The sequence below is a fragment of the Marmota flaviventris genome, chromosome 5, assembly GCF_047511675.1.
Source record: "Marmota flaviventris isolate mMarFla1 chromosome 5, mMarFla1.hap1, whole genome shotgun sequence".
NCBI classification, from domain to species: Eukaryota; Metazoa; Chordata; class Mammalia; order Rodentia; family Sciuridae; genus Marmota; species Marmota flaviventris.
Window position 1 is genome coordinate 25,394,936 of NC_092502.1, and position 18,592 is coordinate 25,413,527.

An 18,592-nucleotide genomic window follows, 5' to 3' on the forward strand; every position below is an offset into this window, starting at 1 on the left:
TAAATACCAGCTTATAATACTTGACATTTTTTAATCATTTCAAATTGAGTTTTCCATAAGCTTTTAAAATGCAAGATTATTCATCCACTTCAGCGAATTACTGGTTTTTATTTCCACCATTCCAAAGAGGTTTTTGGTTTTTCAAAACTCCATTCTGTAGTCATTTGAAAAATCACAGTGTACTTTTTAAATGATTAGTTTAAAAAAAAAAAAAAAAAAGTCCTGAGCTTTCTATCCCCATTTGTGGGATATTACTCCAAGAGATCTTTCTAAACCAAGTTCCTTTACTGCCCTGTTTATAAGTTACTGTAACTTTCTTAAAAGAGTCTCGTTCCTGGTACTCATTAATCCATCTAATTCCTGGAGTTTGCTGAAAGTTAAACAGGGAAAATGGAGAAGAGGTGGGAGAATACAGACAACCATCTGAAAGCACATTATTAAAAATACAATATGCATAAGACCCTAAAATCTGAACTTACTCATTTCCTTCAGGATCGAATTCATTATATGAAAACTTAAAATGACCTCAGATGATGCCTGAGTGATACCAAATCTCAATGGCACAGTGGAGCAGACTTCAAGGTACTTTAGTGGTCAACTTAATATCCATCCTGGAGTTGATCATGAATGAAGGGTAGACAAGATGATGTAAAATTGTCTTCAAATTTCAGCAGTGGGCAATTCATTTCCATATAACAGTACATCAAGGACTACCAAAGTATGAGGAAAGTAAATGTCCTCAAGAAGGGTCAAAAAAGGAAAGGGAAAAACCTCAAAATGTATAACCCATTTCCCAAGAACACCATTTTGTACCATTTTCCCTGGAAGCGCTCAGCTCAGCTGAGAACCATAGCAAGAATCTTTCATTAGAGATCAGCAACAAATTTAAAATAAAAAGAATGACAACAGGTAAGAGTTATATACATTTTACTAGTTTGTTTCAGACCTGTCCTGGATATTTTAAAAGGTGTCAAATGAGCCCTGGATGCTGGTGGTAAGAGGCAATAGGAGAGGAGAGGCGTGGGGATGAGGAACAGGGAAGACTTGTTTACAAATTCAGAGCAAATTCCCCTCTTCTGGATCTAAAATAAAGACATCTTCTGTCTTCAGTAAAACAAGTCTTTCTGCTCGATGCAGATGGCAGGTACAGTTTGCTCAAAAGTGTTCTCTCTTGGGGAAGATGAGTACACAGTCAGCACAGGAAGCACCACTCTGGGATCGGGCCCACCCAGCAGAGCCTGCCACCATCACTGCTGCATGTTGTTGATAATCGCCAGGATGCTCATCTTCTCCTGGGCAGAGTCCACATCCTCATTCTGTTTCTGGGCCACTCCCGTGCCTAGGCCATAGAGCCGGCCACAGTACTTGGCATCATCAATACTGTCCTCAAAAAATAACTGCAGAGTAGGACAGAGAACTGCAGTGAAAATCAGTCCAGGAGTCACACCAGTCTAAACACTGCCACATCACCCCTCTCAGCTCTCTAAAAACCCTGAAAATCTAGCAAACTAGAAACTAATTTTAAAGGGCTCCACACCTTTCCTGTACATAGTCTTTTCATTCTTTCTCTAAACATAGACTGTCTCCTAAGCAAACTCAGACCTCCCAGGAATTTGCTTACCGCAGGATCCCTGTACTGTTTAGTACCCCTGCCCCTTCTCTTTCACAGGCGAGTCAGCAGTTAAGAATTTGGGCTCTGGACTCAGACTGACTCACCTTGTGACTCTGGCAATGTCATTTCAAGAATTTTTAAGCCATGGTTCTTATGTATAAAATGGGATAACAGAAATGTTACAAGGCATGAGTTATGGACATTGAGCACTTAGAGCAGGATATTTCAACAATGTCACTACAGGGCAAGATAATTCTTTATTTGGCAGTGTATCAGGATGTTTAGCAATGTTCCTGCCCAGCAACACACCATCCTCCCCCACCAAGTTATGGTGACCCAAAATGTCCCCAGACATTACTGGGATAAGCAAAATCATTCCCAGTTGAGAACCACCGACCCAAAACACTTCTGTTATGGTTTGGATCTTAAATGTTTTCCCCAAAGGCCATAATGAAGCTTGGTCACAAGCCTGTGGTACTACTGGAAGGTGGCAGAACATTTAGGAGGTGGGGCCTGGTGTGAGGAAGGAGGTCATTAGGGGTATGCCCTTAAGGGGCTATTTATTGGAACCCTGCCCCTTCCCTTCTCTCTACTTCCTAGCAGCCATGAAGTGAACAAATCTCTTCCACACATTCCCAGTCATGCTGGTCTGCCATTGGTCCAAAAACAATATTCAACCAACAATAAACTCAAACCTCTGAAAATATAAGCCAAAATAAACTTTTCATCCTTTTGATTGTCTTGGGTATTTTGTCACAGCAATCAAAAGCTAACAGAAAACTGGTGACTGTTCCTCACAATATGGCTCAGAAGTCTTTAGAACTGGTTTGCAGGAAGAAGTTGGAAAAGTGTGGAAAAGGGGGCGAGAGAAAGCCTGAATTGCTAGAGTGGAGATTAATGGGTAATTCTGGTAGGAGCCCAAATCAAAATGCTGATAGGAATGCAGACAGTAAAGGCTGTGCTAATGAGGTTTCAGAGAAATAGGACTCTTGGGAAATGGATTCAAGTCCATTTTTGTTACATTTCTGGCTAAGAAGTCTACATTTTGTTCATGCCCTGAAACTTTGTAGGAGGCTGAGTTTAAAAATGAAAGACAAGTTTATGTGGCAGAGGAAATTGCAAAAAAGCAGAGCATTCAGGCAACAGCATGGAAACTGCTAGCTTCTTTTAGCCAGATTTATAGCGAAACTGGGAGCAAAAATCAGAGCAGAAAGATCTGGAAAACATGCAATTTGATCAGAAAAGAAGTCTATTTAAAGTTGGAGCAAAGAAATTAGTGCCATGAAAATCATTAAAAGGAAGCAAAGTACTTTATTCAAGGACAACAGGAAAGATGCCTTGAGGACACCTCAGGGATCATCAAGACCCCACCTAAGGCAGGCTCAAAGATTTAGGAAAAAACCCCACCACCACTATCCTTGGGTTCCCTGCTCACAGAGGTATGTATAGAATTGTTTTTCTTGTTTTCTTTGTTCAGCTATCAAGGCACTAAGGCTGTTGCAGCTAGGATTCAAATGGACCCAGGAATAGCTCAGGCAGCCACAAACCGTGGCAGTCCATATGATGCTGACTTTGCGTGCAGAATGCCAAGAATTATGGGGTCCCAAAGGCTTCCACCAAGATTTCATAGGAAAGCCAGGGAACCAAGCAGTATATGTCAGGGTCAAATGCCTGTAAGCAGCCCCTGACAGGGTGACACATAAAGCTGTGATACATGACATAAATTCATGACAGTAAAGCCAAAGCTGCACTGGAGACCCCAGGAAGTTAGATGCCCAAAACAAAAAACATCTGCTCAAGGAAGCCACAAAATGTCTGGGCAAAGGAAGCACAACACAAGCAGAACCAGCCCAAAAGTGGCCACATGGTCTGTAGCCATGAAGGCAGAGCTGTCCAAGTCCTTTGGAATTCACATCATGCCACCGTGTACACAGGATGCTGGACAAAACTACAGGATTTAATGTTAGCCCTGCTTGTTTTCAGTCTTGCTTTGGCTCAATCCTTCCTTTCCTAGGCCCTGTTTCTCCCTTCTGGAATGGGAATGTTTACCCTACGCCATTTTATCTTGGAAATATGTAATTGAAAATTAGGGGTTTTTTTGTTTGTTTATTTTTTTTTACTGGAGCTAAAAGCTGTTTGCTTTAAGTCTCAGGAGAGTTTGAACACTGGAGGAATGCTGTAACAATAACAATCTGAAAATTCTTGGAGATGGACTCAATGTATTTTGCACTGTGAGATGGACATGAGCCTTTGGTGGTCAAAGGCAGAATGTTACAGATAAGATCTCCAATGTCCCCCAAAGGCCATGTGTTGACGGCCTCCAGTATGTGGCATTACTGGGAGGTGGTGCACCTTTAGGAGGTAAGGTCTAGTGGAAGTAAGTTAGATCACTGAGGGGGCGCCCTTGAAGGGGTACTGGGACTCCAGCGCCTCCTTCTCCCTACTTCCCAGCCACCATGAGGTAAACAGGCCTCCTCCACCACCCACTCTCAGACATGATTTTGTGACTCACCACAGCCCCAAGACTACAAAGCCAATAACATCTGTGAGCCAAAACTGATTTCTGAAACTGTGAGCCAAAACTGACTTCTCCACCTTAAGTTGAATATCTCTGGCTCCTTTCTTTTCTACATTTTTAATATAGAAATTGGTTAAATAAATGATAAATGCCAATCCAGTTCTAGACAACAAACCTCTTATGCCAACAATTCATTAGGGTAGTGACTTCTTGAACTTTTATGGTTAAGAACCCCTCTGAGAATCAGACACAACACAGAGCCCAATTTAGGTATTTTATCACAGTGATGGAATGTGGACTAACACAATTTCCCAGAACATGGCTAACAGTGTGGTTTGTGACTAGGAATAACACAAGAAAACATATCAATTAATCTAATTCACTTCTCAAAGGTGTCAATAAAATCATTTTAATTTTTCAAAGCAGTTTTTCACTCTTCTATCTCTTCAAATACATTTTAAAACTTAGAATTAAGTAAGAAATCAAAGGAAATATTCAGTGTTCATTAATGAATTAGAGTAAACTCCATGTATTTAACAATTAACAGAATTCAGCAATACATAAATGAGTGGCCTAACAAATGTGTTTGTGTTCCTAAAATAAGAAAAATAAATAACTTAAAGAATTAGAGCAGCTAGGAACACCAAATATACTCTGGACTTGAGTATGCTCAAGAATACTTGAGTATTCTGAAGTGGTTCACTTCAGAATGCTTCTGCCTCTCAAACTACATTTGATTATGTACCATAATAAACAAAAACAACTGCTCTCAGAGTGGCCACTAACTTCCAGCAGAAACTATAAAGGTTTGACAAACTCAGCCCACAAAGATCACCAACCTCCTTATCCTTCAGCAAGTTAGTTGCCAGTCCATTTCTAAATAGCAAAACCCTTCAGAGAGGTCCTCATAGTCAATGGAGTTTACCTCTTTCATCCTGAAGAATGCCATTCCCGTCAGTAGTGAGTCTGAGCCTGCCTGGTGCTGCCTTCCAATTCTCTGCAAATCCAACTGATCAGCAACTTCCTGAAGACCTCCCTGGAGATGTCCAGAGAACAGACAATATTATAGACCCAACACTACCCTACTGGATTCAACTAAGTCCACTTGTGAGTTCATTTTATTGTGGTGGCAAGAAGTGAGGCCATTTACTTAATATGCCTCCCAATCCTCTTTTTGGTGTTTAACTCTACTTCACTCCAACTGATACATTGTGTTACATTCTGTTTCTGACTCCTTTCTTTTCTACATTTTTAATATAGAAATGGGTTAAATAAATGATAAACACCAATCCAGTTCTAGATAGCAAATCTCTTATGCCAACAATTCATTAGGGTAGTGACTTCTTGAACTTTTATGGTTAAGAACCCCTCTGAGAATCTGACACAACATAGAGCCCATCCCTAACACACTGAACATACACCTCATGTTACCAGATATTTCCCTGGTTTTGTGGGCCTCAGGTGAAGAACACTGCCTTAGAATGAGAGAAACAGAGAACTCCCTTCATGCCCAGGTCATCCCGCATGGACAACTGCCAAACAAAATCCTGTATCAGAGTTGGGACTGGGGCTCAGTGGTAGCCCACTTGCCTGGCATGTGTGAGGCACTGGGTTCAATTCTCAGCACCACATATAAATAAACAAAATAAAGGTCTATCAACAACTAAAAAAATAATAATAATAAATCCTACATCAATCAGTCCTATAAGAGGAGCTGAAGGGAAAGGGGGGAAAAAAAAAAGGGAGAGAAATGAAGTACAGTAGGGGTAGAGAGAGAAGATGGGAGGGGAGGGGAGGGGAGGGAAGGGGGGATAGTAGAGGATAGCAAAGACAGCAGAATATAACAGACACTAGTATGTAAAAACGTGGATGTGTAACCGATGTGATTCTGTAATCTGTATATGGGGGAAAAATGGGAGTTCATAACCCACTTGATTCAAATGTATGAAATATGATATGTCAAGAGCTATGTAATGTTTTGAACAACTAATTAAAAAAAAAAAAATCAGTCCTATTTGACACCCTATCTAGCAGAATGCTGGCACCCAGCAGAAACTCAAGAATGATGCAGGGGCCAGGCTTGGTAGCGCATGCCTGTAATCCCAGCAGCTCAGGAGGCTGAGGCGCTAAGCAACTCAGTGAGCCCCTGTCTCTAAATAAAATACAAAATAGGGCTGGGGATGTGGTTCAGTGGCCAAGTGCCCCTGAGTTCAATCCCCAATACCAAAAAAAAAAAAAGAATGCATGCAGAACACACAGGGATAAAGCAAAATGACAAGTCTGCTTTTCTGTTTGCTAATATTAAGAAAAATATTCTGTACCTTAAGATTTTTGCAACTCTTCATCAGGTATTTCACATCATAAATAGATGGAAAGAAAAGATTCAAAATATGAAAGAATTCATGTTCTTCTTCTGGCAAACGAGAATCTGTAAGCAACTTTACCATGTAGCCAAAATCATAGCCACTATAAGAGAGAATAAAGCAAGGAAATTAATTAAAAAAAAAAAAAGCAGCAGTTACCAGATCCCAATGTTCAACCACTTTATTTCTTAAACTTTATAATGCTACTTCATGTTAGGAGCTTTCACTCTTCCAAATAGTATACTCTACTATAATGTGAACTTTCTACTAAGTAACATATAACAGGCTATCATGCAAGAAATACAAGAGAACCCAAGGATTTATAAATGTGGGTTTGATTCATCAAAAATTTAAGTGCCAGGTGCCGTGATGCATGCCTGTAATCCCAATGGCTTGGGAGGCTGAAGCAGGAGGATCACAAGTTCAAAGTCAGCCTCAGCAACTTAGCGAGGTCCTAAGCAACTTAGGGAGACCCACTCTCTAAATTAAAAAAAGGGCTGGGGATGTGGCTCAGTGGTTGAGGGCCTCTGGATTCAATCCCCAGTACCAAAAAAAAAAATCCAAAAGTACTGAAAAGACTAACAGGAATCTGCATTTTGAATAACTGGGAAACTCCAGAGTAAGTACAAAGACAACCAAGTGTGTAATCCTTTCCAACCTCCATCTTTCCACTTGGAAACACAGCCACTGATGGCCAAATGATGGGTCCAATACTATGTAACATAAACCAATATAATCACCAACATGTTCAAAGTGTTTTCTGAAAAACTGAAGCTTGTAAGTAAGTACCATTTGAGTTTTGGTTTTTTGTTTTGTTTTTTTTTTTCTTCAGTACTAAGGTTTGAAGCCAGGGGTTCAATCACTGAACTACATCTCCAGCCATTTTTATTTTTTATTGTTGAGGCAGGGTCTAAGTTGCTCGGATTAGCCTTGAACTTTCAATCCTCCCGCCTCAGCCTCCAGAGTAGCTAGGATTACAGGAACGCACCACTGTGCCCAGTTACAATTTTCAACTTCTAACTGCTGCTGATGAATAGAACAGAGCCAACAGGACTCCAAAAATAACTAATAATTCAATTCTTGCTAAAGGGTAAGAAGAGAGAGATACTCATTCTCCAGAACTGACCTGTGAAATGAAAGCCATTTGACATTGTCACAGAGAACCACTCCTGATGTCATAAGCAGCTCCGCAAAGTGCAGCGTGTCAATCCCTTCCTCTTCATGCTTCTGAAACTGTAGTCCTGAGTTAGCAAGGAGGTCTATGGAATCCTGAGAGTACATGTCCTCTCTGAAAAACAAAGTGTTCTCTTAATTAGCTGGTGGATCACAAAACAAGTAGAAGGCAACTATAGTACCATCAATTTGTATTTATAGTACACATATTCTTGAAATACTTTTCATAATTTAAAAATAGAGATATAGCTGGAGATATAGCTCAATTGATAGAGTGCTTGCCTCACATGAACAAGGCCCTAGGTTCAATCCCCCAGCACCACCAAAAAAAAAAAAAAAAAAAAATCTTTCATTTCATTAATTTCTTCCAGTATTTCAGCAAGCATACAAAGCAAAAAACCTTATTTCTGTGATAGATGGAAAAATGAGATTTTTGCCCCAGCTAAATGTCCTAATTACAAAAGATACAAATTTCCTGTGTGTAAAAAATATATATATATATATATATATAGAGAGAGAGAGAGAGAGAGAGAGAGAGATAATTATATTATTAATGTTTATATAATGCTACCCTACAGAAATAACTATTTATTTTTATAATACTATTTTCTCTACCTACACAAATATAACTGCATCCCTATATCTGTGTACCATAGATTACCTTTTGAAATCAATACTCAATAACATCCTTTTTAACTCTGGCATAATATTTCACTGTAAAGATATTCTCATCAATTTAAATAGAGTAATATTTATAATACCACAAAATACAAAAATAGGAAAATATATTAAGCTAAATAACTCCTTTTCCACTAGATTTCACAAATTTTTTTTTTACATATTTATTTTTTAGTTGTAGTTGGACATAATACCCTTATTTTATTTACTTATTTTTATGTGGTGCTAAGGGGCCTTGCAGATGCTAGGCAAGCGCTCTACCGCTGAGCCACAACCCCAACACCTAGATTTCACAATTTTGTTTCCAGATATAATTGCATGAAATAATCATAAAGAAAACCATTACAGGGCTAGGGTTATGGCTCAGTGGGAGAATACTTGCCTGGCAAGTGTGAGGCCCTGGGTTCAATCCTCAGTACCGCAAATAAATTAATTAATTAATAAAATATCCATTGATAACTAAAAAATATTTAAACAAAAAAAAAAAAAAAACCACTATGATCTGAAAGATTCAATCACCTCCTAAAATTATCTGAACCTCAAAGAGATTTCCAAAACACATGAATAACAGTCAAAAAATTATTCTTAAAAAACAGACAATGCTTCAAGGTTCCTCTATGTGCAGCATGAATCATAACTTCACTCCTTTTCATAAGGATCATGAGTTCAAAGCCAGCCTCAGCAAGAGCGAGGCGCTAAGCAACTCAGTGAGACCGTCTCTAATAAAACACAAAATAGGACTGGGGATGTGGCTCAGTGGTTGAGTGAGTTCAATCCTCAGTAACCCACAAAAAATAAAATAAAATAACATTATTTCACATGGACAAACCACATTTTATTTATCCATTCCCCAAATCATAGACATTTGGATCATTTCCTTTTTGGGGCTCTTCTGAATAATGTGCTATGAACTTATGTACAGTTTTTAAATAAGTAAAGCTTTCACTTCTCTTGTGCATAACCCCAGCAGTGGAACTGCTGGGTCATATGGCAACTCTTTAACTTTTTGAGAAACTGTCAAACTATTATCCAATATAGTTCCAAGAATTCTACCTTTCCCAATAGCAATGTATGAGGATTTCAATATATCCACACCTTCACCAACACTCAATTACATTATGCTAAATTCTGTTAATTATTAAATATTATTCTAAGTCATTATATCTTTTTTGACTATAGCCACTCCAGTAGATGTGAAGTAGTGGGAGGTTTTTTAATATTTATATTTTAGTTTTAGGTGGACTCAATATATTTATTTTACATTTATGTGGTTCTGAGGATCGAACCCAGTGTCTCATGCATGCTAGGTGAACACTCTACCACTGAGCCACAACCCCAGGCCCAGTAGTGTGGTTTTGATTTGACTAATTATTGAGCATCTTCTCACCAGCTGGCCATTTCTGTATCTTCTCTGGCAAAACCCCTATTCAGATCATTTGCCATTTCCTTTTTTTTTTTTTTTGATACTGGGACTGAACCCAGGGGTGCTTAGCTACTGAGCCACATCCCCAGCCCTTTTCATTTTTTATTTTGAGACAGGGTTTCACTAAGTTGCTAGGGTACTGCTAATTTGTGATCCTTATGTCTCAGCCTCCTCAGTAGCTTGGCAAGCTCCACAATGACCAGCACCAATTTTTAATTGAGTTGTCTTTTTTTTTTTTGGTGCTGGAGATTACATCTAGGGTGCATGCTAGGAAAGTCTCTACCACTGATCTACACTCTCAACCCAAAGTTGTCTTTCATGTTAAGTTTTAAGAATTCTTTAAGTGGGTTTCTAAGATTCCCTATTCCATTCTCTGTTTCACTATATTCTGTTCAACATCTAGCTGGGTTCAGTAGAAACAAAACTTAAAATCAGTAGAAATCACAGTTTGCACTGATATAGCAGATCAATGAGTAACACTGAGAAGTGTCTCAGAAACTTACGTAAGATTGAATTTGAAATTGAACTGCCAAGTATTAATTCCAGAAGGATATTCTCCCTTCTCATTTGTGAATGTAAGGCCCAGCTGGATAATTTTTAAAAGGTCAACATTGCACCGCAGAAGCTGATACTGGTAATCTATGGAACTACGAAATTCACCAATTGGTCGGACCACAACACCGGGAAATTCTGTGTCCTAAAAAAGGAAAAAGTCTCTCATTAGGTTTCACAAATTGATAATTCAGAAATACAAATTTACATCAGTAAAATTTTGCTTCAATATATAAAAGTTATGAGATAAACCCCACACTTGAGCACAAAAAAATCTATTTTAAAATAGTGATCTTTTTATATCTACTGAAGAAGCACTAGAATCATAAAGCTTTGCACAACTATTTAAAAATCCTGGGCTGGGGATGTGGCTCAAGCGGTAGCGCGCTCGCCTGGCATGCGTGTGGCCCAGGTCCGATCCTCAGCACCACATACAAACAAAGATGTTGTGTCTGCCGAAAAACTAAAAAATAAATATTAAAAAAAAATTCTCTCTCTCTCTCTCTCCCCCCCACCCCCCTTTTTTAAAAAATAAATAAATAAAAAATAAAAAACATAAAAATCCTAAGTAGCTGGATGCAGTAGTCCATGCCTGAATCCCAGTTACTCCAGAGGCTGAGGCATAAGGATTACAAATCAAGGTCAGCCTTAGCAACTTAGTGACACTCTATCTCAAAATAAAAAACAAAAGGGCTAGAGATATAGCTCACTTGTAGAGCACCCCTGGGTTCAATTCCCAGTAGTACAAAATAAATAAATAAATAAATAGATAGATAGATAGATAACCAACCAACCAAGGCAGGATGTAAGTAGAAGTAGTTGTTGGATAACTACAGAGAGTTAATTAAGAACATTCTTTTAAAAAAAAAAATTCTAGATTGATAGTTAACACATGAATTAAAATAAAAATACAGGGAAGTGACATAGCCTCTCAGAAAAAAATAATAACACCACATTTATCTTGAATAAAAAGAATGAACAGAAATCACAGAGTTCTGAATACTAGGCTAAAGACTTAACCATATTACCTTTAAAACAGGAGTCACAAACTCCAGGTAACTTACATAAAAGAATAAACCAAGCTAGCTATGAAAACAGTAAGGACTCGGCCAAGTGCGGTGGCGCACACCTGTAGTCCCAGCAGCTTGGGAGACCGAAGCAGGAGGATCCCCAAGTTCAAAGCCAGCCTCAGCAAAAGCAAAGCTCTAAGCAACTCAGTGAGACCCTGTCTCTAAATAAAATACAAAATAGGGCTGGGGATATGGCTCAGTGGTCGAGTGCCCGAGTTCAAACCTTAGTACCAAAAAAAAAAGAAAGAAAGAAACAGCAACACACCAGGGGCCCTGGAGTAAAATAGAGAGCACATGCCTCTCTACAAGAGGAATTGCCAAGATACCCTGTCCTCTCCAGCCACTGGATGTTAGTTAGGCAGGAATGTGTACCATCTATTTCCAAATCTTCTTTTTTTTTTTTCCAGAGATGCCAGAAATCTGGAATTTAAGTGAGGGCTCATGATTTTTAAATTCTAGAAACAAACCTTCAAAGACACTATAGTCAAATTCACCATATCACTGGAACAGATGCACCCTATGGGCTGATACAACTTCTGCTTTAACTTTTCAAACAGTTATATTACAGAGTACACCTTCCTCAGAGACCCACTGGTCACTCTCATGTTTCATAAAAACAATACTAAACTCTATGAAGTTTAACTTACCAAGGCTTTACAGAAATATAATAATTTCTTCTCAAAATCTCACGTTAAACATTCTTGAGTCCACACAAGAAAGTGAATCAAATAGAATAGTGCTCCTTACCATTGCAATGTAACTGTAACTGAGCACAATTTCTCGGATCTTCCTCATCTCTTCTTCTAAATTGTTGGCCCAGACTTCGCAGATAACCTGGCTATTCTCCACAAGTGCTGCAGGCATCCTGAAGAAACCTGAGAAGTCACTTTTAGCTAACTATGTGAGAAAGTAATCCAATGTTTGATCTGATCTAGATTTAAAAACATATTTTGAAATCAAGTAAGTTAGTACAGTAGTATGTCAACAAAAACAAAAACACCAAAACAACATTTTGCCATAACTTCATTAGTTTAAGCTAAAAGGATAAAATAAGCATATTTATTTTCCATTTTATATGACAGGAAAGCTTGCCTTTGTCAAGACAGACAAACATGAACACAGGTACACACAAAATTTCTTTAACCTGAAGAAACTAAAGTTATTAAAGGACATATGCCCAAATTGTCCTTTAGCACAAAATTGAAAACACTACCTTAAACCAGTTTTTCAGCACTCTGCAGACTACTAAAGATAAACTATTCCCTTGGTCCACAAATATGCCCTTTTCCATGACTTTGACATCACTTTGCACAAAGAGCAAATCGTGGAAATATTTCTTAAGGAATCACTTTAGCCTTTAAATGTACTTATAATCTCTGAAAGCCTAAAATAACAAAGGGAGACCTAAACTCTCTCACTCAAGTGTCCACACTCCTGTCTTTACACTCCTGATGAATAAGAAGGACACGGGACTCCTCCTTTCATTCTCCAAAAAAGGAAATTATTTTTCCCCACAATCCAACTCAAATACGACTGGAGACAATGAAATCTTTATATTTATGCAACTACATTATGAAAGGTAGGCTGTAAACAGTAAAAATCAATTTGAAACCTTAAAAAACCACAATGAAAATCAAAATTTAAGTTACTAATGTCTAGTTTTAAATACATAATATTGTTAAAAAAAACTAAATAGCAATTCAACAGTAAGAAGAGAGGATGGCAGGTATACATAAATTATGGTATGCCTCCAGGATGAAACTAGGGAAGAGGAACATTCTAAAGACAAAATTAAATATCATGTAGCCTCAGGGTAATGCTATTATTACAATAAATGCCACATGAGAGGGTTCAGTGATAGAGCTCATGTTTAACATGTTCAAGGTCCTGGATCAATCCCAGCACCACAAAAAAACTCAAAAAGCATACTATGGCCAGGTACAGTGGACCACACCTGTAACCCCAGCTACTCAGAAGGCTGAGGCCAGAGGATCACTAGTTTGAGATTAACAGACAGGAAACATACAGACATGAATAGCAGGAACATGGGGTTAAAGGAATAATTCTGTAAAATGACCCCTATGTGCTTTCTTTTCCAAAAAGCAATTTATCCATAGACCCATCTGGCTAAACTGGACAGAATATATCACATTCCTCAGCAAACTACCTGTTATCTGCAGGAGAAATGAAGGCCCAAAATAATGTCAATAAGAAGAACTCAAATTACTTTGAAGATGGAGGAGGGACTTTTGTGACCCTTTCACAGACAAGACTCCAGAATTCAGGAAAATAAGGATAATACTCCCTAACCATAAAATCTGTAAGAACAGGTTCCGATTAGAACTGGTCAGCATGGGTCAAAGTGACCTACAGTGGTCATGGCAGTAGAAACTTAAAAGTATGATGTCATTTCGCTGTCAGTCAAAAGAGAGTCCTAGGCAGGACTCTCTGGAAACTTCTCTGAGATCTCAATAAATGTGGAAAGCTGTTGTCTGAAAGGAAGCACTCTCTCCCTTGAGAGTATACCCATTCTCTTTTTCTATCCCTACAATAAATTTATGCCTGTTACTCTGACCCGTCTGAAATCTTTCTGACTTGATCACAAGAACCAGGATTCGAAAGAAGGCCTTCTTGCTGCCTCAGTATCCCAGAAGGCCCCAGTCCTATAACAACATTCTGAGCAACATTCAAGGTCTCATCTTAAGGAAGAAAAAAAAAAAAAAGACCAAGTAAGAAGCTTATTCTAAGGGCCTTTGCTTTTTTTTAATACATATATTTTATTAGTTGTTGATAGACCTTTATTTTATTCATTTATTTATTTATTTATTTATATGAGTGCTGAAAATCAAACCCATTGCCTCACACATGCCAGTCAAGTGTGCTACCGCTGAGCCTGAGCCTGAGCCCCAGCCTTTAAGGCAAGCCCATCACATGAATCCAAGAACACAATATAAAGTGTATATATTCAGGGCAATTTCCTAGAAACAGCAAAATGAATGTGAATGGTTTCCAAAGGACAGAGCAAGAAAAATCTTTGCTCTCTTCTATAAGATTGACAGATGGAACTATGAGAATCTGGAACAAAACAAAATGGCACTGTCAAACATCAAGAAACCAATCTACTGCTTTGTCAACCATCCTTTAAGAACATTTATTCAAGGTGTCCTACACTTATACACGTTTTTCCAAAATTACACTTATTAAATGTAAGTAGACTATATGATATCTCCCCAACAAATATAGAGAGAAACTTCTTAGATGAGAATCCATTTATTCTTGTTTTTGTTTTATTAAAAGCTAATAAATTGGGGCTGGGGATGTGGCTCAAGCAGTAGCGCGCTCGCCTGGCATGTGTGTGGCCCGGGTTCGATCCTCAGCACCACATACAAACAAATGTTGTGTCCGCCAAAATAAATAAATAAATAAATAAAATAAAATTCTCTCTCTCTCTCTCTAAAAAAAAAAAAAAAAAAGCTAATAAATTAACTGATAAAGACAAAAAGAAAGAAGTTAAACTGAATGTGGAGGAATTCCACTATCTGACCATAATTAAGAACATGCTCAGAATTTTAGATTTCTAACCATGCTTATGATTTTCCCCTGCAAAAGGAGTTAAAACCATTTTCCATCTCCATTTAATGTTCAATCAGTACCACTTCCTATTTCCCTCACTGAAAAGTATACTTCCTTTCTGGTGTCATTTCAAAGACAACTTATTTAGGGGAAGTGAGTATCAGTATAGGGTTTGTTTAGTTTTTGTTTTTGTTTTTTTTCCAGTCTGGAGTTTTTGAGAGATGTTTCCACCCAAGCAAAAAGCAAAAGCAACAAAAGAGAAAGAGGCCAAAAAATTTTAAAAAACAGAAAAAGAAAAAAATTTGGCCTTCATTTTACCAATTTGTTATTAAAATGCTATGCTAACCACTCTAAAAAAAAATGCCATTGTTATACATATCTGACAAATGGGGACTACACAAGAGAACACTGGCAAAAAGAAAACAAGAGGATCAAAAGGATCACAAATTTGAGACCAGCCTCAGCAACTTAGCAACCTAGGGAGACAGGAGACCCTATCTCAAAATAAAAAATAAGGACTGGGGATGTAGCTCAATGGTAAAATGCCCCTGGGAAATCCCCAATACCCTCCCCCCAAATCGAATCTATAAGACACTCTTGCATCAAATCTTTAGCTAGAAAATCTGTGGGGAAATAAATGATAGCTTGCAAGTCCCTAATGTACCACTAAAAAACAAGACAAGTCACTCAATGGACATTTAACTTAGCAAGTCAAATTACTGAATGTAATGTAATGTAAAAAGGTGAGAGAAAGAGCAACTGAATACCAGCAACTGGCCTGCCACTTTCCACTCAGTGAACAACTGCTCCAAAATGAGTCTGAGATAGGAACCACAAACATGCTGTTTTGGGGGGGTTATCTTCCTTCTTTTAAGCGTCTCAATGCCAGCATTTCACAGGCAGAATGACTCCATGCCTTTCAAATATTTGCAGAGCACAACCCCTTAAAGATAACCTAAATACTTTTCTGGGTTACAACCAAAGAAACAGTAAGAAGTTTCAAAACAGAAGAAAAAATCTGACAGCGCTGGATGTACTCAGAAATAAAATGGTAATTACAAACTTTGCACTTTCCTAAGGAATTTTTAAAGAAAATGATTTTGATCACTAAGCAATGTTTACTTTACAAGCTGACATCAAAACCTGACTCCCACGTGAGCTACGTATGAAACTTAAAAAAATATATATATATATATGTTCATAAACAGATACAAACATGCACACACAAAATCAATCACCAAGATCCCTGCCTTGTGCTGACCCGCACAGTCATCTGTTCAGGTCGCTCCTGATGAACTGTAATGTAAACTCCTAAACACGAGTTTCTTGCTCATCCAGGAAACCTTTGAAGAGCAACTAATGATAAAGCCAGCGACCAGTTTCCCCTGCAAGCAGTCCAGAGTACGAGGCTTGCTTGGGAAAAGGACATTTATACTCTCTTTGTTTTTTTCTGGGTTTTAGCCTATGTGCAAGGAAAAAAAATAAACATCACTTCGCTAGATTGAACCTCCCCAGAGAGCATGAACAAAGGCTTTGCCGTGAGTAGACAGATGAAAAAGGAAGTGGTAGACGCACGGTACAAAAAGCGGCACCAAGGGCCGCCGCTGACCTCCGTCTCCTCAATGCATCTCCGAAGAAAACAGTGTCCGAAGACACAGCCCTGAAAACCGCAGTTCAGTTCTTAAAACGGCCGAGGGCTCCAAATCTGTGCACTGGCTCCTCCAAAATGGCTCTGATTCACAAAGTCAAAGAACAGCAAAGAAAAGTGAGGCCGCAAGAACTAAAGAGGAGGGGCAGCGAGTTAGAAGGGGGAGGCCCGCAAAGTTCCAAACTCGGGTCAGCTCCCCTACTCCCGCCGTCATTCTCTTCCAGTTCAGGGTCACCCTTCCACTTCGAACCATACTCTCCCACTCACCCCGCCCTGCCCACCGAGATTCTAGCACCTCATTCCTTTTTGTCTCCCTTGGTAAGGCAAAGATTTAAACATTACAGGCCTTAGGGCCAGACAAGCCCAAATTCAAAGCCTGACCATGTACTAAAGGTGTGGCCCGGAATAAACTACTTAACCTCTTACACCTCAGTTTTCCCATCTTGTACAATGGGTCTGAAAGCAGCACGCAGCTATGAAGACTGCATTAGTGGCTACGTAGAATGAAGGATATAAGGGTACTCCGCAAAGTTCTGACATATATCACTAGAACACTACTGTTGTGCTGGCTATTACTACTACTATTCGACGGGCTTTTGCCCCTTCTTAGGAACCTTGCCCCACACACACGCCCCCACTCTCCTCCCACCCACAAGGCCCCTGACCTCCCACACTACTTCATCTTTACGGTCATCCGCCCAGTAAGGGGTTCCGACTTACCCTGACTGTCAGTGCCCGCTAAGCGCGGGCTGGCGGGCGGGCGGGCGGCAAACCCCAGCAGCAGTAGCGGCAGCCCCAGCAGCAGCAAGCCCTAACCCTGCGCTCTCCTCCCTCTGCCCCGGATCTGTTCCTAGAACCGAGCGGGCCAGTGAGATAGGCGCACTCGTTCCCAGAGCGGCCTTACGTACCGCCCAACCAACAACCTGGTTGTGTCACTCTATCCGCCCGATCCTCCCGACTCGCCTGCTCTCTTGCGTCACTCCAGGAGCGCGCGCGCTAGGGATCACGCCGGCTCCTCCCTTTTTGCGCGCCCCAGTGATTCCGTGCATGTTCTTTCAGCTCGTGAACTAGCGGGTAGAACTGCGCAGGCGCTGGAACAGCCGCGCGCCGTGAAAAAGGTGGGGTGGAAGACGTATGCGGAGGACGGCCGGCTTTAGTCCGCGCGATTAGCGGCCCAGGATCTTCGATTCCTACTCTATTTAGCTTGTCCCTCCGCGCGCCCAAGGAAGAGGAGTGGCCTACAACTAGTCCCCACGAGTGGGCGTGGCCTAGGGAGACCTAAGGCCTAGTGACGGGTGTGTCCCCTCTGACTACATCCCCCAGGTTACAACGCCCCCTCCTCCCTGCTTTAAAGTACCTTTAAAATCCTTGGCAGGAGGGGACTTAGGGAAGTTTGCGGGTGTAGCCCGGTCGCGCCCTCTGTATTAACGCAGCCCCCAGGCCCCTCACAAAACCTCTACCTCACGGATTCTTTCTGGCAAACGGTTGGGGGTGGGGCGGCACTCCCAAACCGAGTCTGGGCGACTGCCAAGGCCCACCTCCTGCGAGGAGGGTTCCCATAGCAACCGGCTCGCCCCGGCCCGCCGGAGCACAAAGACAACTACGCCTTCGGGAGCAGGCATCGCCCGGGTTTCCGAGGCGCCCCGAAGTGGGCGCGACGCTGAGCAGACGCACTGAGCTTGGTCGCTAGAGCTGAGGGGCCCAAGCGGACCTAGGAGGTCTCACCCTCGACCCTTTTTCAGTCCTGGCTGGAGAAAGGTCTTTTTGCCAGCCCTGCCCTTGGGAGCGTTTGGCCAGGCTGGGTCGCACCACTGCGTGGAGCTTGGTGGAAAAGAAGACAAAGCACCGACTCGGCGCACGCAGCTGTCTACTGCCGACCGCCCTCACAGTCGCTCTTGCAAGACCCCGCCCCTGTCCGAGAGAGGGGGCGGGGCCACACACACACACACACACACACACACACACACACACGTCTAGTCTTA

The 18,592-nt window shown here is 40.5% G+C and overlaps 1 protein-coding gene across 6 annotated transcripts; it reads right to left on the bottom strand.

The window, feature by feature from the left end:
* Window positions 1-910: 910 nt before the first annotated feature.
* Window positions 911-17,489, bottom strand: Cnot8 (CCR4-NOT transcription complex subunit 8). Of its 6 annotated transcripts, none has more exons than XM_027938646.2 (8): window positions 17,331-17,489; window positions 16,572-16,694; window positions 12,137-12,254; window positions 10,271-10,464; window positions 7,620-7,781; window positions 6,452-6,596; window positions 5,056-5,166; window positions 911-1,397 (listed from the first exon to the last, which is right to left on the bottom strand). In XM_027938646.2, the coding sequence occupies exons 3-8, from the start codon at window positions 12,251-12,253 to the stop codon at window positions 1,248-1,250; spliced, it is 879 nt and encodes a 292-aa protein (XP_027794447.1). In that variant the 5' UTR covers window position 12,254; window positions 16,572-16,694; window positions 17,331-17,489; the 3' UTR covers window positions 911-1,247. The 6 variants fall into 6 exon arrangements, with proteins under 6 accessions (XP_027794447.1, XP_027794446.1, XP_027794443.1 ...); XM_027938645.2 differs by having other exon boundaries at window positions 12,137-12,264; XM_027938642.2 differs by having other exon boundaries at window positions 12,137-12,320; window positions 17,331-17,488.
* Between the last annotated feature and the right edge of the window lie 1,103 nt (window positions 17,490-18,592).

Coding starts and splice junctions, on each gene's coding strand:
- Cnot8 (XM_027938644.2), bottom strand. CDS start 12,253: ATGCCTGCAGCACTTGTGGAGAATAGCCAGGTTATCTGCGAAGTCTGG. Junction 10,465..12,136: donor GTTACAGTTACATTGCAATG/GTAAGGAGCACT, acceptor TTCCTTTTTTAG/GACACAGAATTTCCCGGTGT. Junction 7,782..10,270: donor AATTTCAAATTCAATCTTAC/GTAAGTTTCTGA, acceptor TTTGTTTTTCAG/AGAGGACATGTACTCTCAGG.